The sequence below is a fragment of the Vicugna pacos genome, chromosome 2 (assembly GCF_048564905.1).
Source record: "Vicugna pacos chromosome 2, VicPac4, whole genome shotgun sequence".
NCBI classification, from domain to species: domain Eukaryota; kingdom Metazoa; phylum Chordata; class Mammalia; order Artiodactyla; family Camelidae; genus Vicugna; species Vicugna pacos.
This window is the reverse complement of record NC_132988.1, coordinates 94445656-94465074: the sequence shown is the minus strand read 5'-3', so window position 1 is coordinate 94465074 and position 19419 is coordinate 94445656. Positions and strand designations below refer to the sequence as shown.

General features: G+C 42.0%; 1 protein-coding gene and 1 non-coding gene across 3 annotated transcripts in view; both read left to right on the top strand.

Moving 5' to 3' along the window:
- Window positions 1-628: 628 nt before the first annotated feature.
- The window catches only part of TBC1D1 (TBC1 domain family member 1), a 181187-nt gene continuing 162396 nt past the window's right edge, over window positions 629-19419 (top strand). The window contains exon 1 of one of the 2 annotated variants that reach the window (XM_015243989.3): window positions 629-1075. In XM_015243989.3, coding sequence (XP_015099475.1) covers window positions 659-1075 — 417 coding nt within the window. In that variant the 5' untranslated portion in view covers window positions 629-658. The remainder of the gene's footprint in view (window positions 1076-19419) is intronic. The other variant, XM_015243990.3, reaches the window with a different exon arrangement.
- On the top strand, window positions 7728-7800 carry TRNAA-GGC (transfer RNA alanine (anticodon GGC)). The gene has a single exon. It is a non-coding gene; the product is annotated as a tRNA-Ala (tRNA).

Sequence of the window (19419 nt, the reverse complement as noted above, 5' to 3'; positions counted from 1 at the left end):
CAAGTACACATTAATGGCATTTGAATTCGTGATTCAGAACCTCTGGCTATGTCACGGGGAAAGCCTTTTACATCTAAAGTGGTATCAGGAGTGATAAGGTCCGTTGTTGAAAACTGCTCTGGTTCAGTAGACTATGATGACAGACAGCTGATACTTTTTCTCAGAAGATTACTTTTGGCGGGGGTGGGGGGAGCCACAAGTACTGAATTTGATCATCTTAAAAAAAATTCCTCGAAATACATGTAAAATAACACAGCAGGGGACAAAGCTGTCCAAGCAGCAGCCTGTTGTATCTGTGGGGCTTGCCCTTGTTGACTCTAAGAGACTTAACGTTCACCAGGAGCCACCCGGTGGAACCTTTGTAACCCATAGTGAGTGTGATACTTACAGCATTTTCAGGCTTTATATGTAGTACAATTTCAAGGAAGCTCTCGGCCGAGCAGCTTATTTGAACTAATATCCATTTCTTCCTCTATTTGGGTTTCAGACTCTTAAGCTCTTCTGAAATAATAACTCTTCGAAAGTAGCTATTGCGGTGACTTCATTAAATTCTAATACCTCTGTTTTTCCCCTGCAGGATTCTGCATCAGAAGCATGTAAAATAGATAGCTTGGTCTAGAATAGAAAACAGTGGCAGCGTTTGGCCGAGTTTCCCAACATGGAACCGATAACGTTCACAGCGAGGAAACATCTGTTTCCTACTGAGGCCTCGGTGGACTTCGGCCTCCAGCTGGTGGGCTCCCTGGCGGTGCACTCTCTGACCACCATGCCCATGCTGCCTTGGGTCGTGGCGGAGGTGCGGAGGCTCAGCGGGCAGTCCTCCAGAAAGGAGCCTGGTACCAAGCAAGTCCGCCTTGCTGTTTCGCCCTCTGGACTGAGATGTGAGCCTGAGCCGGGGAAGAGTCAACAGTGGGACCCGCTGATCTGCTCCAGCATCTTCGAGTGTAAGCCTCAGCACGTTCACAAACTGATCCATAACAGTCACGACCCAAGTTATTTTGCTTGTCTGATTAAAGACAAGGCAGCCCATCAGCAGAGTATCTGCTACGTGTTCAAAGCCGACGATCAAACAAAAGTAAGTGGAGGTGGGGATCCAAAAGGTGAAGATGTGGCTGGATGGTTTTTGTTGCACGGGGTCTGAACGTTTAAGTATCTTGGAATTAAGAGAAAGCTAAGGCTGCAGCTGAACATAGATTATGTCACTGGAGTTTTGGTTTATGGGGAGGGTTGCTCTATAGTCTTGAAGAACATTTGATAACAGATATTAAAATGAAAAACGTAGGAGGCCCAAAATTCAACAGAGAAATCTTTCTAAACTTATACCGAAGAGCTGAACCAGTAGGATTCAGCTCATTTAAGGTGTGTGTTCTAAAAGAGTGCTTCTCAAACAGAATTGTGCCCAGGACTCCCCTGGGGGTCTTGTTAAAATGCAAATTCTGATCCAGTAGGTCTGGGATGAACCCTGAGACTGCATTTCTAACAAGTTTCCGGGAGATACTGGTACTGCTTCTGTGCAGATGGCACCCTGAGTAGAAAACTCCTATATCAGCGAGCTCCACGTTTTTAGTTTTGTTAACAAAAATACATTTATGATAAGAATATTATTAGCCAGTTTCCCAAGGTGTAATGTTCACTTAGGCAGAGACCATTGGTGAAAATAGTGGATATGAATCTAAGCTTTGAAACTTTCAGGTTTGGGGGGGGTTGGTCAATTTCATGTCTGATGTGATTAGCTTGTTCTTGTTATATCTTATGACGTGGCTGAGAAAAATATTATACGAGAAACGGTAGAAATATTGTCAGCTCTATGTTTATTTGTGCTTGTACTGTTGTTAGCATGTGTTTTTGCAGTTCTGTGCAGAACTCATTCAAGCCACTTGGCCATTTTGTGAGGGAGGGTTAGTTTAGATACAATTGAAAATGTAATCTCGACAGCCCCTTTCTACATTGGGCCCATATTGACTGCAATCAAGTACAGACTACGGAAAGCGAGCAAGCAGGTGGGGGCCTCACTGCTAACCCTGGGGCCTGAGGAAGCCAGCGCTAGGTCTGAGTGTCTGGTGTGCCTGTGTGGCTGTCTGCCACACGCAGGACGCGCAGGACTCTGAGGCTGCCAATGTTGATTCTGGTGGTAGGTGCCAGTAAGTAGACAAGTGCTAATGTTTTCCCCCTCATCCCGCTGGGGCTTTTTCTGCACACCGTCCAGGGTGCATGAACCTCATTTGGAAATGAATGTTCTCGGTGACTAAATAGATTTGTGGAGATTCACTTTTGTTTGTTCATTCCTTGGTTCTTTCACTCATTCCTTCAGTGGTTGCTGCTCCAGGTCCTGGGTGGGAGGATGTAGTACAGGCCAGAATGAAGGCAGCAGTGTCAGCAGGTAAATACCACATGGTCTGTGGACCGGGCGGCGTGACAGGAGGGCAGAGTAGTACGGAGTCTAACACGCTGGAGTGTAAGGAAGACTTTTTGAAATAATGGCTCATCTGGAGATTAAAACCACTATTGTACACACAGAATTGGGTATCTTCTTATTGGAAGTCATTTGATGTTATTGTTCCTGCATCTCAGGCTGGATAGCATCCCAGTTTGGAGCTTCAGAGGGACTCACTCCCGGATTCCAGTCCTGTCTGCCACCTGTAAACTGGGTGGCCTCAGGGAACACTGAGCTTGTTTCCTCATCTGTAAAATGGGGCTAATTATAGTCTCTATCTCATAGAGTTGTTGGGAGGGCTAAACAAACTAGAATGGGACCTGAAACCAGTAAGCATTTCTGGCTGTAAAAACTTTTCATTAAAGAAAGTTTTACTGGAAGCAAATTATATGCTAATTAACTTTCAAATCTTAGAAGAAAAAGAGACCAAGAAGCATGCCTTCAGCTCTCAGGATGAGATCCGGGTCATCTCTGAGCAATGTTTTTATAAACTAGACACTTAAAAAACTGCGTAAGTAAACTCAATGGTTGTTGCTCTTATTTGGTCAAATTCCAGGATGAAAATTAGAGGACTGAACAGCCTGTACTCCACGCCAGCTCTATATAAGGACTGAGTTTCCTTGGGGAGAGTTTTGCATGGAATAGTCGTTCAGCACTTTACACTTTTGACTCTTTCCCAAATCTTTTACAGCCATCCGAGATCAGGCTTCTGGCCAGTCACTGAGCTACCTGACAGGAAGGAGAGATTTATAACCAAATTCTGGAACTGGGGCTTCCAGTCACGCTGAAAGTAGAGATTTGGCCTCATTCTGTATTCTAAAAAGCCATGGTAGAAAGATGAATCAGTTCTTAGGTTATTTTTGGCTTGCATACAGTTTTTATAAACACAAATTGCCAGTACTTAGAGTAATCAGTTGCTGTCATCCTGTCCGTTTTATAAGAGTAATTTGTAACATAAGCACCTCAATCTGTGATTCTCTTGTTGTTGGAAACTGAATGGTAAACCAGATTGGCTCTGATTCTAGCTGGCATGATGTCTTTTATGTTCTTGGGACACCCTAACCTGTGTCGTTGTTTCTCATGACTGTAGCATTTGCTCAGTGAAATAATTCTGCAGGTTAAGGCTTGTTCTAACGAGATGAGCTCGGTATCCAACCATGTTTGCCAGAGGAAATATATGCATTTACTGCCAGGGTCACAAGCTCAAAACTACTGTGTGAGATGAAACCCTTTGAGCAGCATGTGAATTAACTTATTGAAGAAGGTCTGGGGAGAAGAGGCACAGAGAGGTGTTTTATAAGCACAACATGAGATTGTGTTTCCCATTATATGTTCTATGGATACACTCAAGGTGTTCCGCAGAGAAAGGCTTCCATGATCAAAATACATTAGGGCAGCATCTCAAACTTCTGATCTGAAGACCCCTTTTCTCTCAAAAATTATTGAGGATCCCCAAAAGTGTTAATGTAGGTTATCTATTCAGTAAGTATCTAGTCATACTTACTGTGTTAGAAATTTCTAATTCTATTGTATTAGAAATTCAAACTGAGAAATTTAAAGGTATTCATTTATTAAAAACAAAAATAATAGGGGGTGGGGGATAGCTCAAGTGGTAGAGCGCATGCTTAGCATGCATGAGGTCCTGGGTTCAATCCCCAGTACCTCCTCTGAAAATAAAGAAAGAAATAAACCTAATTACTTCCCCCCAAAAACAAAACAAAAAACAAAAACAATAAACCCCTGACGGGTCAGCATAAATTTTTTTGTGTGTGAAAAATAACTGTATTTTCTCCCTGAATTAAAAGATAAGAGTGGCATCATTTGACTTTTTGTTTGCTTGGTTTTTCTTTTTCCAAATCTCTTTCATGTCTGGACAACTATTATTTCACAGCTGCTTCTCTACTCATTTTGTTTGTGATATGTTGTTTGGTTGAGGATATGAAGAAAATTTGGCCTCACACAGATAAGTAGTAGGAAAACGGAGAAATATTTTATAGCCTTTTTAGAAAATTTGGAATATTTTTCTTTAATGTTATCCCCAAACTCAACAAATGGTAGTATTCTGTTGCAATATAAAACCTGAAACCATATCAAGGCACTTCTTGCACTTTGTTGTATTAAAATCCATTAGTCTGTCTTGTGCCTTAATGAGTCTTTTAAGCAAGCATGATTCTGTAACATCGTGCATAGATTATTTGGGAAATATTGGTTCACTGAGTTATACAGACCACACCCTGAGAACTGCTGTCTTAGAGAGACACTGTATTTTCTATTCCACTCTTGAATTATATATTAGTCCATTAAATCCCCAAATTTATTTGACCGTAGGTTACATTTTCTCATAACATCCAATAACATCCCTCAGAACACGTGTGAACACAGTGGCATAAGGTTCTGGGTTGAAGTTTAGTTTTGAGTTGGGATCCATGGCAGGAAATGAAAACATTCACTCCAGAAAACAGATGGCTGCGTGGGTGACCCTGACCAGATCTTCACCTCATCACACCACAGAGAAGTCGGGAGTTCCTCCTAGACTCAGCCCTAGAAAAAGCATCAAGTCTAAGAAAACTGCCTCGGGATTCTTTCCTTCCCCAGTTCTTCAGCTTTGTCTCTGCTAAGAAAATTCGTACTCAGAAGACCATCAGATCTGCCACTCACTTGAGTTTATTTTAGATCACTCAGAGGAGTATTTACATTTTAATCCTTTTTTAAATCTATGAAGTACAAAGCTCTGCTTCCTTTAAGAGACTGTCCAGCACTGAGTTGCAGGTAGCTGAAGGGTTGTGTGCTGACATTTTATGTTGTTGTTTTATGTCAATAAAAGGAAAGGATGAAATTTTAATGGGAAATGGCAGGGATTACTGAGCTGGTAACAAATGGAGGAGAAGTGTAGGCTGGTGTTCAGGGGAGAGAGTGAACTGTATGTGGGACACGCGGTAAGTCAGAAATCAGATAACGTGAGAGTAGTTTTGCTGTAAGTGCCTGCAGTTCTTCAGCCGATTTACCATCCCTGAAACCCATCCTGACTTTTCAAACACTGTTCCCAACCTTAGTCAGATCTGATCTTCTGGCTCTGACATCTAGTCTGGGCGGAGCGGGGAGTTTCAGGACTGAGACGGGCTGGGTGCTCCCGGATTCCCTTTCTGCAGCCTCCCTAAGAGCATCTTGGGTTTGCTAGAATCTCGCTGGCCTCATTCCTCCCTCTCCCAAGGAAGACATCCCATCTCTTACTGGGACATGATAAAGTACTAAAAGCTTAGGGATGAGGAGGAGGGGGAATGTGTGGAGAAGGAACTTGAGATGGGGAGGAGAGGTGCTGAAGTGACTGCATGGGAGGCAGAAGTGTAGTCTAGAAGAGGACTTTGTTAAAGGTTGCCGAGGAATATGTGTTTAGAATGTCGGTGTCCCTTGAAAGAATGGGTTTCCTTTTCTATGAAATTTGGCAATGAAACTGCATATCTTGAAAGTGATATATATCTAAGACTGAACCCTGTGGGCTTCCATACCGCTCATTTTAAGAGTGCTTAACTATTTGTGGACTTAAGAGTAAGAAATGTTTCCTTTTGAAATTTCCAGTAACGAACTAATGTATTCTCGCGTGAGGCCCTGTAGGTACCCCGTCTTTCTCAGTAACTGACGGAGAGCTACCTCTCCTGGCCTCTCCGGATCCGTTACATTGCACATCAGCTGAAAAGGTGGTTTAAAGTTGTTTTCCTGTAATTAGCAGGGTTAGTACTTCAGTCCCCTGTATTAAACGCCCAAGTTGCTTTGGCTGACTTTTATGATTTAATTAACAATTTAAAAACATTTTATTTTTGATTGTAGCTTTGTTTCGGTTGCATTCCTCATTTGTCTTAATAATTCCCCATCTGCTTGGAGTTTTAAGTTAGTGACTTAAAATAAGCACCACTTATTTCGGGATTTTCAATAAAGGCTGTCTTCAGTTGCATCTCTTGCTTGGCTGTTAGATTTGCTGGCTCATTGCTTTCTTTCTTTGCTAGAGTGAAGGTCAAAATTACAACTCTGGGCTGGAGCAGTTTGTTCCTGAGGGGGATTATTCTGAAGAGCACAGGGTTACTTTGCTACTCTTTTTGTCTTGTGCCCTTTCCCTGGTGAGTCTTCATAATTTCTAAATATCAGACGTTAGTCTGTCTTTGCTGCTCAGGGAATGGTTCTGAGAAGGTTTTGTTGTGTATGTTTGGGAAGATTTTTTATCGATGTTAAAATTCCCACTGGGCGTCTTTAATCCCACTCTGGTTTGTTGCGTAAGATTTCACTTGGGGCCCTCTCGGGGGCTGTGACTCAGTACATGGTTGCACAGACCAGTGTCTCCGTGTCAGCTCATCAACACTGAACCGTCCGTCATCCTAGACAGAAGTCGGTTGTGGGTGCAAAGATTGGCAGGGATTCTTTTTCATCTATAAAAAGAATGTCCTGGCCGGCATGAACTCCGAAGCATTTGTTGGAAGGTTTGGGTCCGTGACACGGGATTGATTACATAGTTCATTTTTGACTTTGAAAAATGAGTCTGAGGGTTTTAGAAGCATCTATCTGGTCATAAGTGCTTAGATAATTTCTTATAAGTCTTTATTTTCAACATGTGTCACTTTATTTTTTTAATAATTAATGCTTTATTGTATAAATCAAGACATATCAATGACAAAAAAGTAATAATTTGTGCCTGACATTAATCTAAGGTTTTTTTTTTCATGTGTGACTTTATATAGCTTTGCATTTTTCACCAAATGCTTTGCCTTTTTAAGTATTTTTATAATATAAATCTGTTCCTAAGAATAGACTACAAGTATCTTGAACCTAAAGTTGACTTGCATCTTAAAAAGATTTATTTATAGCCTAGATCTCCACTGTCAAGTACAATAATCAGTAGTCGTCTGGGGCTACTGAGCACTCGCAGTGTAGCTCTTCTGAACTGAGATGTGCTGTGAGTGTCAAAACAGTAGATTTCAAGGACTTAGTTTTGAAAAAAGGAATGTAAAATATCTCAATAATGTTCTATATTGGTTACATGTTGAAATGACAATATTTTCTATATGTTGGGTTAATTCAAAGATAATACTAAAATTAATTTCACCTTTCATTTTACCTTTTTGGATGTGCCTACAAGAGAATTTAAAATTACATACATAGCTTGCATCCTCTTTCTGCTAATGCTGGATTAGCTACCTAAGAAGTATTTCTGGAAATAATCTGAATATTTATCACAAAGTGACTTCAGGTTTCCCCCTTTTCTTTGCTGCCTTGTCCTTGTTAATGATAGAATTTTGCTTGGGGAGGAGGGTATAGCTCAGTGGTAGAGCACATGCTTGGCATGCATGAGGTCCTGGGTTCAATCCCCAGCACCTCTTTTTTTTTTTTCTTCTTTTTTTTTTTAAAGAATTTTGCTAAAAGTCACTCTAAAAAAAAATCACATTGTAAACTGTGACCATTTTTGTTCTTGATGCAGATTGCAGTGGAGAAGAGCTCTGTGGGCCACTGGTTTGGGATATGGTGAAAGAGATAGATCTCTTGTTTCTGCTTTTTCTCTTTTTTGAATAAGTTTCCTTTTTCTGGACGCTGAGGTGTCTGTCCCACTAACTGCTGCCTGTGATCCTGAATCAACAATCAGAGCAGGCCAACTGGAGAGCTGGCCTGGCTCTCAGAAGGCCTCAGAAGGGGCTGGCTGGGGAGTGGGGCTGGGGGAGGAGCCTGACACAGGACCAACCAGAAAGCTTACATGTGACTTCCGGGCAGCCTGTCTGGCAGGAGCCCTTTTCTGGCTACTTGGATTCCAGCAGTACATCAGAAGTCATCCTTTCCTGTGGTCAAGTGATGTATTTGAAACGTTGCTGATTTTACATTAATTCTTTCTTTGGAATGTGACCAATGATCCTGCACTTGGCTGGGTGCTAGGGTACAAAGTCAAATAAGCTATGACTGCCCCCTTAAGAAGTAGAATGACGTTTTATGTGCCAAAAATAGATTCTGAATGCTGCGCTGCCAGGAATTAGCAAACACCTGTAAGTTACGGAAGAGGACAGCTGAGAGAACGGGAGGAACCCTAGTATAATAAACATCAGCAGTTACGTGAAAAGCTGGCGCTGTACAAAAAGAAACAGACGAATGATAAACTGCTTCAGAAGGCAGGATTTTGCAGAGCCAGATTTTGGGCTCCTCCTGACAGTGATAGCCACCTAATAATTAAACGGGTTTTATTGAGTAGTGGACGTGGATGGAGGTTTCACCTGGCAAGTCACCATCTTCCTGCGTCCACACTTCCCACCATGAGGAACGTTTACTTGACAGTGCCCCCTCTCGTGTCAGACACCTGAGTTGCTCCTAAATCTCTTACATAGAGATGAAGTTGTTTCCTGTGATGTCTGGTTGTTCGTCATGGATCTGTTCTGGAGGGACCTTCCAGAATGTAATGCATTTTCCATTGGACACTTGAGTGGGTTTTAAAGACCCTTAGGAATTTCTCAGGCTGATGAGTTGGGTGCAGACTGAATGGATATCCTGAGTAGAGGATAGAACATGAGCCAAACCAGAATGGAGCAAAGACATGTAGCTGGAGCTGCTGTGATTGATGTTTTGCAGATTGCATGGTCGGAGATGAGACAGGGAAGAAAGGCTGGGGTCAGACTTTACAGGGGTTGACATGCCTTGCTAAGGGAGTTGGGTATGCTTCTTAAGAAGGTGTGCTGTTAAGTGTTAGCCATTAGAGGCATTAATCAGGAAAGTGAAATAATTGGAATTTTTTTTAGATTTTGGAGTGGAGGATGGAGTAGAGGGTTGAGAGACAGAGGAGGGAGACCAGTTAGGAGGCTATTGCAGTCAGTGTGAAAACTCCGTCCGTGTCTTGATCCATAAGTGTAATATGAAGTGGCTCATTCCTGCTGAACCCGTGTTGATGTCTTCTGATCACTGTCTCTTCTGGTACCCAGAAGGGTTTGAATAGTCTGTTTACTGGTCTCTGACGGAAGAGAAAGTCAATCAGATTCTGATTTCCTGTCCTATTGATGCTGACCTGCTTGGTTCCTAAGGAATGATATGAAAAATAACATGAAAGTAAAATTTGGTTTGCTTCTGCTTGGTCTTCTAAAATATGTATCTTGGTATCTCCCGTCTTAAACACAAACCCTCTCCTAACCACATTTCCCATTCCGGCTTCCTCCAATGACCCAGCTTTGTGCTCCATTTTTCGAGACTTGCTGTGGTGGCTGCCTTTGCTTCCACTCACCCACTTTCTCCCTGGTTTACCAGTTGGGCTTCCATCCTGATCATTTCACTGATGGCTCTTCTCATGTCACCAGCCACCTCTAGTTTGTGAAACCTGGTTATCCCCACTCCGCACTTCTTTTATCCTGTGTCTCAGTAGCTTTCGGCAGAGATGGCAAGGGAGCATTTCTCCTATCCTGAAACACTGTCTTCTCTTGGCCTTTGGAAAACCACGCTCTCCTGTTTTCCCTTTGAATTCAACGGTGGTTTCTACCCAGTCTCCTTTGTTTGTTCTTCCTCTTCTGTTCTGAGTTTTGTCTTCTACATTTCTCTTCTAGACAGTCTTTCCAGATGAACTCATCATAACATTAAATACCACCTATTTGCTGGTTGACTCCCAAAGGTAATTTACTGCTTAGACTTACCGATGAGTTCCAGCCTCGTCTGTCCCACTCCAAACTTGACTTTTCTACTTAACTGCTAAATAGGCATCGCAAACTCAACATGGTTAAAATAGAACCCTTGAATTTATTCCCCACCAGCCCTGGCTTTCCCAGTCTTCTGCAGCTCCTAAGTGACAATGACAATTGCTATGGCCAAAATCTGGGAGTCATCTTTGACTTCTCTTTTTCTTTCACACTCTCATGCAGATTGTTCAAGACCCATTCTAAATCTGTCACGGCTCCATCTCCCCTCACCTGGAATGCAGCAGTACTTCCTAACTTTTCTTCCTGTTTCCATTCTTGCTTCCTTTTTCCACCAAGCAAGCATCCAGAGCCATCTCTAGAAAACCTGTCCACTCATGCCACTCCCCTGCTCAAAACCTCTCTAGTGACTTCCCCCTGTACTTAGACTAAAATCCTGAATTTTGCTGGAGTTTCCACACGGACCTCATTTCCCACACTCTTTCCGGTGCTCTCTGGACCCCAGCCACCCTGGTGTTCATGTTACTAAATTATGACAACCTCATTCTTCACACTGAGCCTTTGTATTTGTTGTTGCCTCTGCCTGGAAGGCTCTGCTCCCAGCTCTTCCTGTGGTTGGTTCCTTAGATCCTTATGAACTCAGTTCAAACTGTATCCTCTGGCCTCGCAGTCAAAAGTGTCCCCACACCAGTCTAAAAACATGCAACAAACTAATGAATAAGACAAAAAAGAAGGAGATTCAGATATGGAGAGTAAGCTAGTGGTTACCAGGCTGAGAGAGAAGGACAGAGAGAGAATATATGGGGTAGGGGAAAAGGGGGGCTATTGTGGAATTATATGCAATCATGTGTGTGAAATTTTTGAAAATTGTAAAGCACCATAGAACTTAAAGAATCTTTCATTCAATAAAAATAAATAAATAAAATAAAATCTGACCATGGATTAAACAAACAAACAAAATTAATGCCCCCACATTGACTGCTGACACCTGACCTGGCTTTAATGTCTCAGAGCACTCACCACTGCCTGGAAGTATCTTGTTGGTTCCTGTGCTGCTTGTCTACCGTCTCCCCACCTGCCTGAGCAACAGAGAGCGGGGCCCTTGCCTGGCTTGCTGCTGGCCAGACCCCGGCACCCAGAACAGTGTCTGCTACAGAGTGGGTGCTTCAGGAATGAGCGAGTGATGCTACATTTTTGTATTCACTCTTGGGGCTGTGCGCCTCGTTTTGTCACTTTTGAACTCTTTAACCCAGTTTCGTTGGAAACCCCCAGTGCAGCCGTAGCACTGCATTTCCTCCTTCTTCCTCTCCGTCCTCATCAGGACAGGTTCTCTTGCTCAGTCCATTCCTAGATCCCACCCTCTCTCCCCGCCCCTCCCGAGCTTCTTTCCCCTCAGGGTCTTTGCTGATAAGATAGCATTCACTGGCTCTCCGCTCTTTGAAACCTGCCCACTGCTCAGCTTTGGTTTTTATAAGCACCGATTTGGGGGGCATGTACTGCTGATAGTTGTGGGGCAGAGCTCATGAATGCTGAGTGGTCTTTGCTGCTGAGGAGCTTTGTGGTGTGTAAGTTAAATCCTTTCAGCTGTGATTCGAGCCCATTTTTTTTTTTTGCATCAACCCTTTCTTTCCCCCCAAATAAATACTTTTTCTGATTATAGAGGCAGTTATGCTCAATGTAAAAAAAAATTAGTACAAAAGTGCTAAAATTAAAAGTTTCCTTTAATCCCACCTCCTAGGGAGAAATGAACATTAACAGATTGGTGTATATCCTTACAGATTTTTGGAGGGTGGGTAGTTAGGTTTATTTATTTATTTATTTTAGTGCAGGTACTGGGGATTGACCCCAGGACCTCGTGCATGCTAAGCACATGCTCTACCCTTGAGCTATACCCTCCCCCCATCCTTACAGATTTTATTTTTTCATTATATAAACAAATGTTTCTGTATGTGATCAATTTATATATTCAACTCTACACATTTCTTTTTTAGAGAGAAAGACCTCTCTCTCTCTCTTTCTCTCTCTCTATCTCCCTCTCCATATATATCAAAAATAGAAAGCATATGCACACATGTAGGTATAGCTATTGATTTAGCTATTTTAGACGTTGTCTATGATGATAGAGGTACATCCTTCTGAGTGACTGCACGGTTGTGGGCAGCAGGGAGGAAGGAAAGGCTCATTTCACAACTGGCAGAACTGCTCTCGGGTGACAGCATCGTCTTTGTTTAGCTTTGATGACCATTCTGGTTATGGAAAGAGAGCACGGCCAGGATGGGCTGGAGGTGACTCAGAGATGTCTGATCTGCCTCACAAAAGAAACAAACAAGATTTTGGAGCAACAAAGGCAAAAATAAGCAAGTGAGACTACATCAGACTAAAAAGCTTCTGCACAGCAAAGGAAACCATTAACAAAATGAAAAGGCTATCTATGGAATGGGATATATATATATAATTTGCAAATTATATATCTGATAAGGGGTTAATATCTAAGATAAACGAAGAATGCATACTCAATTGCAAAAAAACCCCCACAATTTGATTAAAAATGGGCAGAGGAACTGAACAGACATTTTTCCAATGAAGACATACAGAAAAGGTGCTCAGTAGCACTAATCATCAGGGAAAGGCAAATCCAAACCACAATGAGATATCATCTCACACTTGTTAGAATGGCTGTCATCAAAAAGACAAAATGTAACAAGTGTTGACTTTGATATGGGTTAAAGGAAGCCCTTGTGCACTGTTGGTGGAACATAAATTGGTGCAGCCACAATGGAAAACAGTATGGAGGTTCCTCCAAAAATTAAAAATAGACTACAGTGTGATCCAGCAGTCCCACTTCTGGGTATTATACAAAGGAAATAAAAACAGAATCTTGATGTATCTGTACTCCCATGTTCACTGAAGCATTATTCACAATAGCCAAGACGTGGAAACAATCTAAATGTCCATCAGTGGATGAATGGGTAAAGAAAATGTGATACACACACGCACACACAATAGGATATTATACAGTCATAAGAAAAAGAAATTCTGTTGTTTACGACATCATGGATGGACCTTGAGGGCATGATGCTACGTGAAGTAAGTTAAAGAAAGACAAATACTGTATAGTATCACTTATATGTAGAACCTAAAAAAGTTGAAATCATAGAAACAGAGATACAGTGGTGGTTACCAGGGGCTGGGGGTAGGGGACATGGAGAGATGTTGGTCAAAGAGGACAAACTTCCAGATAAAAGATGAATAAGTTCTGAGGATCTAATGTACAACATGGTGATTATAGTTACTAACATTGTATCATATACTTGAAAGTTGCTAAGAGAGTAGATCTTAAATGTTCTCACCACAAAAATGAAACAGTAATTATGTGATGAGATGGAGGTATTAGTAACCTTACGGTGGTAATCATTTTGCAATCTATAAGTGTATCAAATCAACAGGACGTACATCTTAAAGTTACACAATGTTGATGTCAGTTATACCTCAGTAAAGCTGAGGGGAAAGGTACAAGAACAAAATATATACAAATACAAAAATACAAAAAGATACAACATATAATAAAATAAAATAAAATCCCTAAATAAAAATAACAACAATAACAAAAAAAAATTTTGGAGAAAGCCAAGCCTCAACAGGACGGGAAGCTGAGGCTAAAGTGAAATTCCTGGTTTGGATGGCGGAGTTGGGAGAATGACCAAGGTCTTCTAGGGACGGGAAGCCTGGTATTAGTGTCTTGTTAGCTGCCACGTTGATTATGCTGCGATGATCTCTCTCTCTCTCTCTTTCTCCCACTATGGCCTCTCCTTGCTAATATCTCCCAATAGCTATTACAGTCTACAATACGTGAGAGGTCGTGTGAGTGTTATTTGTGGACATTGAAGGAAAAGGGCTGTGTGGCATGTAGCATACAGTGAACAGAGAAGGGATGAGTTCTAAGAATGAGAGGAAGAAGGACTGGGAAGACAGCCAGTGTTCCCTGGGCTTGGAATCCAGAGGCAGAGGGAACAGGGGGAGCCATGGACTCCCAGGAACCCCTGGAGAATTTAGGATGGATGCTGGCCTTCTTTTTCCCCAAGAGAAGAGATTCTGATCCAGTTTTTTAATCTGCCAAATGACAGAATGACCCCTGCTGCCATCTGGACTCTATATAGATGTGCATAATTTAGCCAAGCCCCTATTAACAGTCATTTAGATTTCCCCCGGTTTCCTATCTTTGTTACAGTTTTCTCTGGAACCAAAATCTTGCATAGCTTTGTATGTGTATCTTTTAAGCGGACATCGTTAATTAATATAGATGGATAGGAACAATGCCGCCTCCCTCCAAAAAATAGACTAAGCATATTTTGAGTATGATCCCCTTACAGCAAGCATGGCTTGGGGCCAGTAGTTGCCCTGTGCTAGTTCCCTGATGTTAAATTTCAATCCAGATCACAGTTTAATTATGATGGCAGGCTTTAATGGGATTTACTGCTTAAAAAAAAACAACTGGAGACAAATTGCACATGCATGTGCATAAATGTCACAGCCATGCGATTTCCATTCTCAAAGCTTCACTTATAACACTTGGATTTCTGAAATCTGCCCTTGCTTTTCTCCTTCCATGATATTCTGGGTTTTCTCAGCACTGCTCATGATAAATGAGGTGACTCCCACTGACTTTTACAACGCAGAAAAGAAGAAGGAAGACTGTTTTATATTGGGAAGCTGTATTTGGCATTTGTGTTCTAAGAAGAAAGTAAAATGACAATAAATAAGATTTGAGGTTTTTCTTTCTTGGCTTTTATGTTTCAAAGAGTGAACAAACCAGTGCCATTATGGAGTGTTTCTGGCATTTTCTTTAATGGCTGGCCTTACAATTTTTGATCCGTATCCAAAACCAGACGTACCAATGTACACCTCTTCTATCAACTAACTTCAAATGATGCTATTTTTAAAAATAGATATACAACATACAATATTTTTTAAACTTCTTATTACATTTCTGGCATATATAACACTTTAAAAAAGTTAATTAGCATAATTCAACATAGTTGTTCAATCATTTTTCCTTTAAGGTTTTTGGATGATGTTTTACTTCTTATAGCAAATGTCAACAACAGGGAGAAAAGATGTGAAAGAAGATGATTGCTATCTGGAAGCTCGAAGACTTATCCTTACTTCCTCTTTTAAACTGACAATGTGCATCTTGGAAATGAAAGTTTCAAAAGAAGAAGTAACCCAAAGAATTTTAAGGTTAGAGATCTTAATTTGGTCAGATAGTTTCTGTGCAGTTAACTACTAAGCAAAGAACGACTACTCCTATTTGAGACTCATAATGTGATCTCTGGTTAAAAAGTGCATATTTCTGAAAATAAATAACCTAATGTAAATTTAGAATCTGCTGCATCCTCTGTTTCACAGTTCAGATGTCTGAGCTTCCCCTTCTTCGACTCTATCAGTGCTGAGTGTTTACATTCAATTATCTATACTGACTCTTAAAAGTTAACAAATTCTTTTCATCACAAGCAGAATGTTCTTATTTAGCTTCAGTACAGCTGGTGAGGATCAGTTTGGTTCCGTCAAAGTGAGCTGAACACTGCACCAGGCATAAGGGATACAAAACCATCAAACAGCCCAGGCCTTGGAGGAACTTAGGGGGCTGTGAGGGTGGGCAGGAGTTTGGAGAGCAGTCCTAGACTGATGCTTCAGTATTATCTGGTAAGAGGTAAAGAAGTACAGTTATGCTTTGGGCACTAGGTGAAGGCGCGTCCCCCTGGGGGTTCCGGAAAGCCATGTGGGAGAAGACGATGGGTGAGCTGATTTTTGGAGGAAGAATGAGAACCAAGTAAAGAGACAAGGCTGAGAGCCATGAAAAGTGTGCGGTGAGGCATGGCCAAGAGGATGGGAGAATGAGTGAGTGGGCTTCTGACCTTAGTGGCTGCCTGAGATAAGGAATAGGAAGGATGGGGAGAGGACTTGAGGGAGGGGAGCTGGGGACTTCCATTTGGGACTTGTGGGGTTGAAGAGTGGTTTGAGTGACATCCTGTGGGCTGAAGCTCCGAAGAGTGGTCAGGGCCAGAGACACACGGTGGGGCAGGTACATGGTAGTCAGAACTATGAGGGTGGTTGGCACTATGCGAGGAGAAAGGAGCACTTGGAGACCTGAGTATTTTAGGAGGTGGGTAGGGAAAGGGGAGTCCAAAAAGGAGTATTAAGATAAGAGAAGACCCAGGAGGCAGTGGTGTCCCCAGAACTAAGGCTTAGGGAGTTTCAAGAATGAAGACAAGGACAGCAGTGTCAAGAGCAGGAATGAAGTAAAGATAATAGCTGTAAAATTTCCCTAGATTTGGCCCTGTGGGTGGTCACTGATGACCTTGGGAGTGTCACTGGAGTAGCAGGGGGTGGATGCCAGATGTTGGTGAAGAGTGAGGGGAAGACAAAGACATGGAGATGCCATTGTGACTTCTAACTCAACCTGGGAGGGGAGGGGACAGGGAATATATTACATGTATGTATACATCTAGATAGCTATAGATTATAAAATTTTCATTCTGCCTGGCCTACTTTTATTTCCTTTTCCTGTTTATCTCTACTCAACCACATCCACTTTTTGTTTTTTATCTTACCTACCTTTCGACCTTAAAAACAATAACCACAACTAATTTCCATGCCTCTTTGTAATTTACAAAATGCTCTCACATTTATCACGGTGTATATAATCTGCTCACCTGCTCATTAACTGAATTATAGTTGTTTAGGATTGAGATTCAGACACACAGGGTTCCAGATGCCTTGGAATTCAACCCCTCTTTTGATGACAAGGAAACTGTGGCTCAGAGAGCCTTACGTCTTAGGTCAATTTCATTGCTGTTTAGTGGGTCCTGGCACTAGAAACCAATCTCTTGATTTTCACTGCATGACTCTAATTACAATGGGGGATATCGGTGAGGTTCAGGCAACCCTGCTGGAACTCAGTACAGGAGGAGCTTTGGCCCATAGCCAAATAGGGTCCTGTACCTTTAAAGCCTCCTGACTCATCCATGTGCTAATTGTTGGTAAGCAATAAAACCAAACCACAGACCCTCCAGCCTCCTCTGTGGTCATTGCCTAAGACTCCCTCACTTTATTCCTACTCTTGTCCCCTGTTGGTAGACATTCATTCTTTTTGCCAGAACAGCATCTATTCTTAATCTGTCATCAGTTCCTCCATATGGTCCACTGGGAATGACTTATGGCTCATTAGCATATCCTGTTACCTTGGCCTCAGTAATTGGTTCAGAGAAGGGTTTGTGATCCAAGCCAGGCAAATCAGAATCAGTCCTGGAAAAAGAATCTCTGCTGGAGCTGCTGGGGACCACGTGGCCCCTGCCTGGAAAGAGCCTGGGAGGATGAAGCCAACGTGGAGGCAGCACCGTGATGGATGGGTTGCTGGGTCCTGGTGATATCACCTGCTCATGGGATCCAGCCTGCCTGGAGCTCTCCCAGCACCGTCAGGTGTGCAAGCCAGTAAAGTCCCTGTGTTTGAGCCTCTTGAGTGGTAGCTGCAACCACAAGAGCCTTAATGAATATTTTCCTTTTTTGTAGCTCCATTTTTTCCCCCTATGTCTTGATTTGACTCACTAAGTTTGATCCTCAAATTCTCTAGGATTTGCTTCAGACCAGTCCTCTTACTCGGGGCTTCTTCAAGTTTGCAGTACAATGCTGGTTCCGGTCCCATCAGCCATTCCTTCTCTGTAGCCCCTCCCCAAACCCTCTCATGGATTGAGTTTATGAGCTGCCTGTGCTTTGTGTGAATTGATTATCGCTATTATTAATAATGACAGAAGAAATTCCTACCCTTAACCCAGCACTTTTTTATTGTGATAAAATATACATGCGTCACCGTTTTAACCAGTATTAGTACAAATCAGTGGCATTAAGTACGTCTACTATTTTGTGAAACTATCACCACTGTTCATTTCCAGGACTTTTTCCTCATCCCAAACAAACTCTGTACCCATGAAAAATAATTCCCAATTTCTCCCTCTCCCTGGTAGCCTCCATTCTCTTTTCTGTATGAATTTGCCTATTCTAGGTATCTCATATAAGTGGAATCATGTAATATTTTTCTTTTATATCTAACTTATTTCACTTAGCATAGTTTTTTTCAGGGTTTGTCTGTGTTGTAGCACATATCAGAATTTCTTTCCTTCTGAAGGCTGAATAATATTGTATGTTTATCCCGTGTTTTGTTTATCCATGCATCTGGTGATACAGATTTGGACTCTTTCCACCTTTTGACTACTGTGAGTAATGCTGCTGTGAACATCGATATGCAGGTATCCCTTTGAATCCCTGATTTCAGTTCTTTGGGCTGTAGACCCAGAGGTGAACTCATTGGATCAGCCCAGCACTTTGTGTGTGTCAGGCATCGTGCTATATGGATTTTATGCTCATTATTTTGTCTAACATTCACAACAACTTTAGGAGGCAGTATTATTATTCGTACTTTACAGTTAAGGAATCTTAGGCTCAGAGAAGTTAGCATGACCAAGGACACATCCTTTTCCACGAACAGTCAATCCCTGTTGGACTCCAGAGGCCATTCTCTTAGTCAGAATGCTGAGGCCACTATCAAATCATCCCTCAGGCCCTTCAAGAAACACATGTGGAGGGAGAGGGTATGGCTCAGTGGTAGGGTGCATGCTTAGCACGCACAGGTCATTGGTTTGATCCCCAGTACCTCCGTTAAATAAAAATAAATAAATGAACAAACAAACCTAATCCCGCCTCCCCCAAAGCCCCCCCGCCTCCCCAAAATAAACAAATAAAGAGAAACACACGTGGAGTAAATACTGTGTGTAAGGCGCTGGGCCAAATGCTGGAGTACATGGTCACGTGTTCATCACACCTGGAGTGCTATTGGTGAATTGGGAGGAGGTACAATCTGTTCTGTGAAGCCCATCCTGGGTGGAGCCTGGCCCGGTTTTCACACCTGGCATCTCATCTTCTCCGTTTACACCACTGAGCTTTATTCTCCACCAGCTGGAGACCAGTCTCTTTCAGAGTTGCTTTCCTGCATGAATCCAATCCTGTCTGGAGGTGGCGGGAACAAGGAAACAAGCTACAAAAAAAAAAAAATTACATATTCCTTCTGGTTATAAAAATGACACATAACCATTACAGACAATTTGGGGCAAAAAATAGAAACATAGAGCAAGGAAAACAGAAACCACCCTATAATCAAGCCATTTAGAGATAATTGTTTTTAATGAAAGTTTAAAATAAATTAAGGACATGCTATATTATCCTCTATTAGAAAAGATCAAAGGAGTTCGTTATCAATTTACTCTGTAAAACAAAAAGGAGAAATTGGTCCCT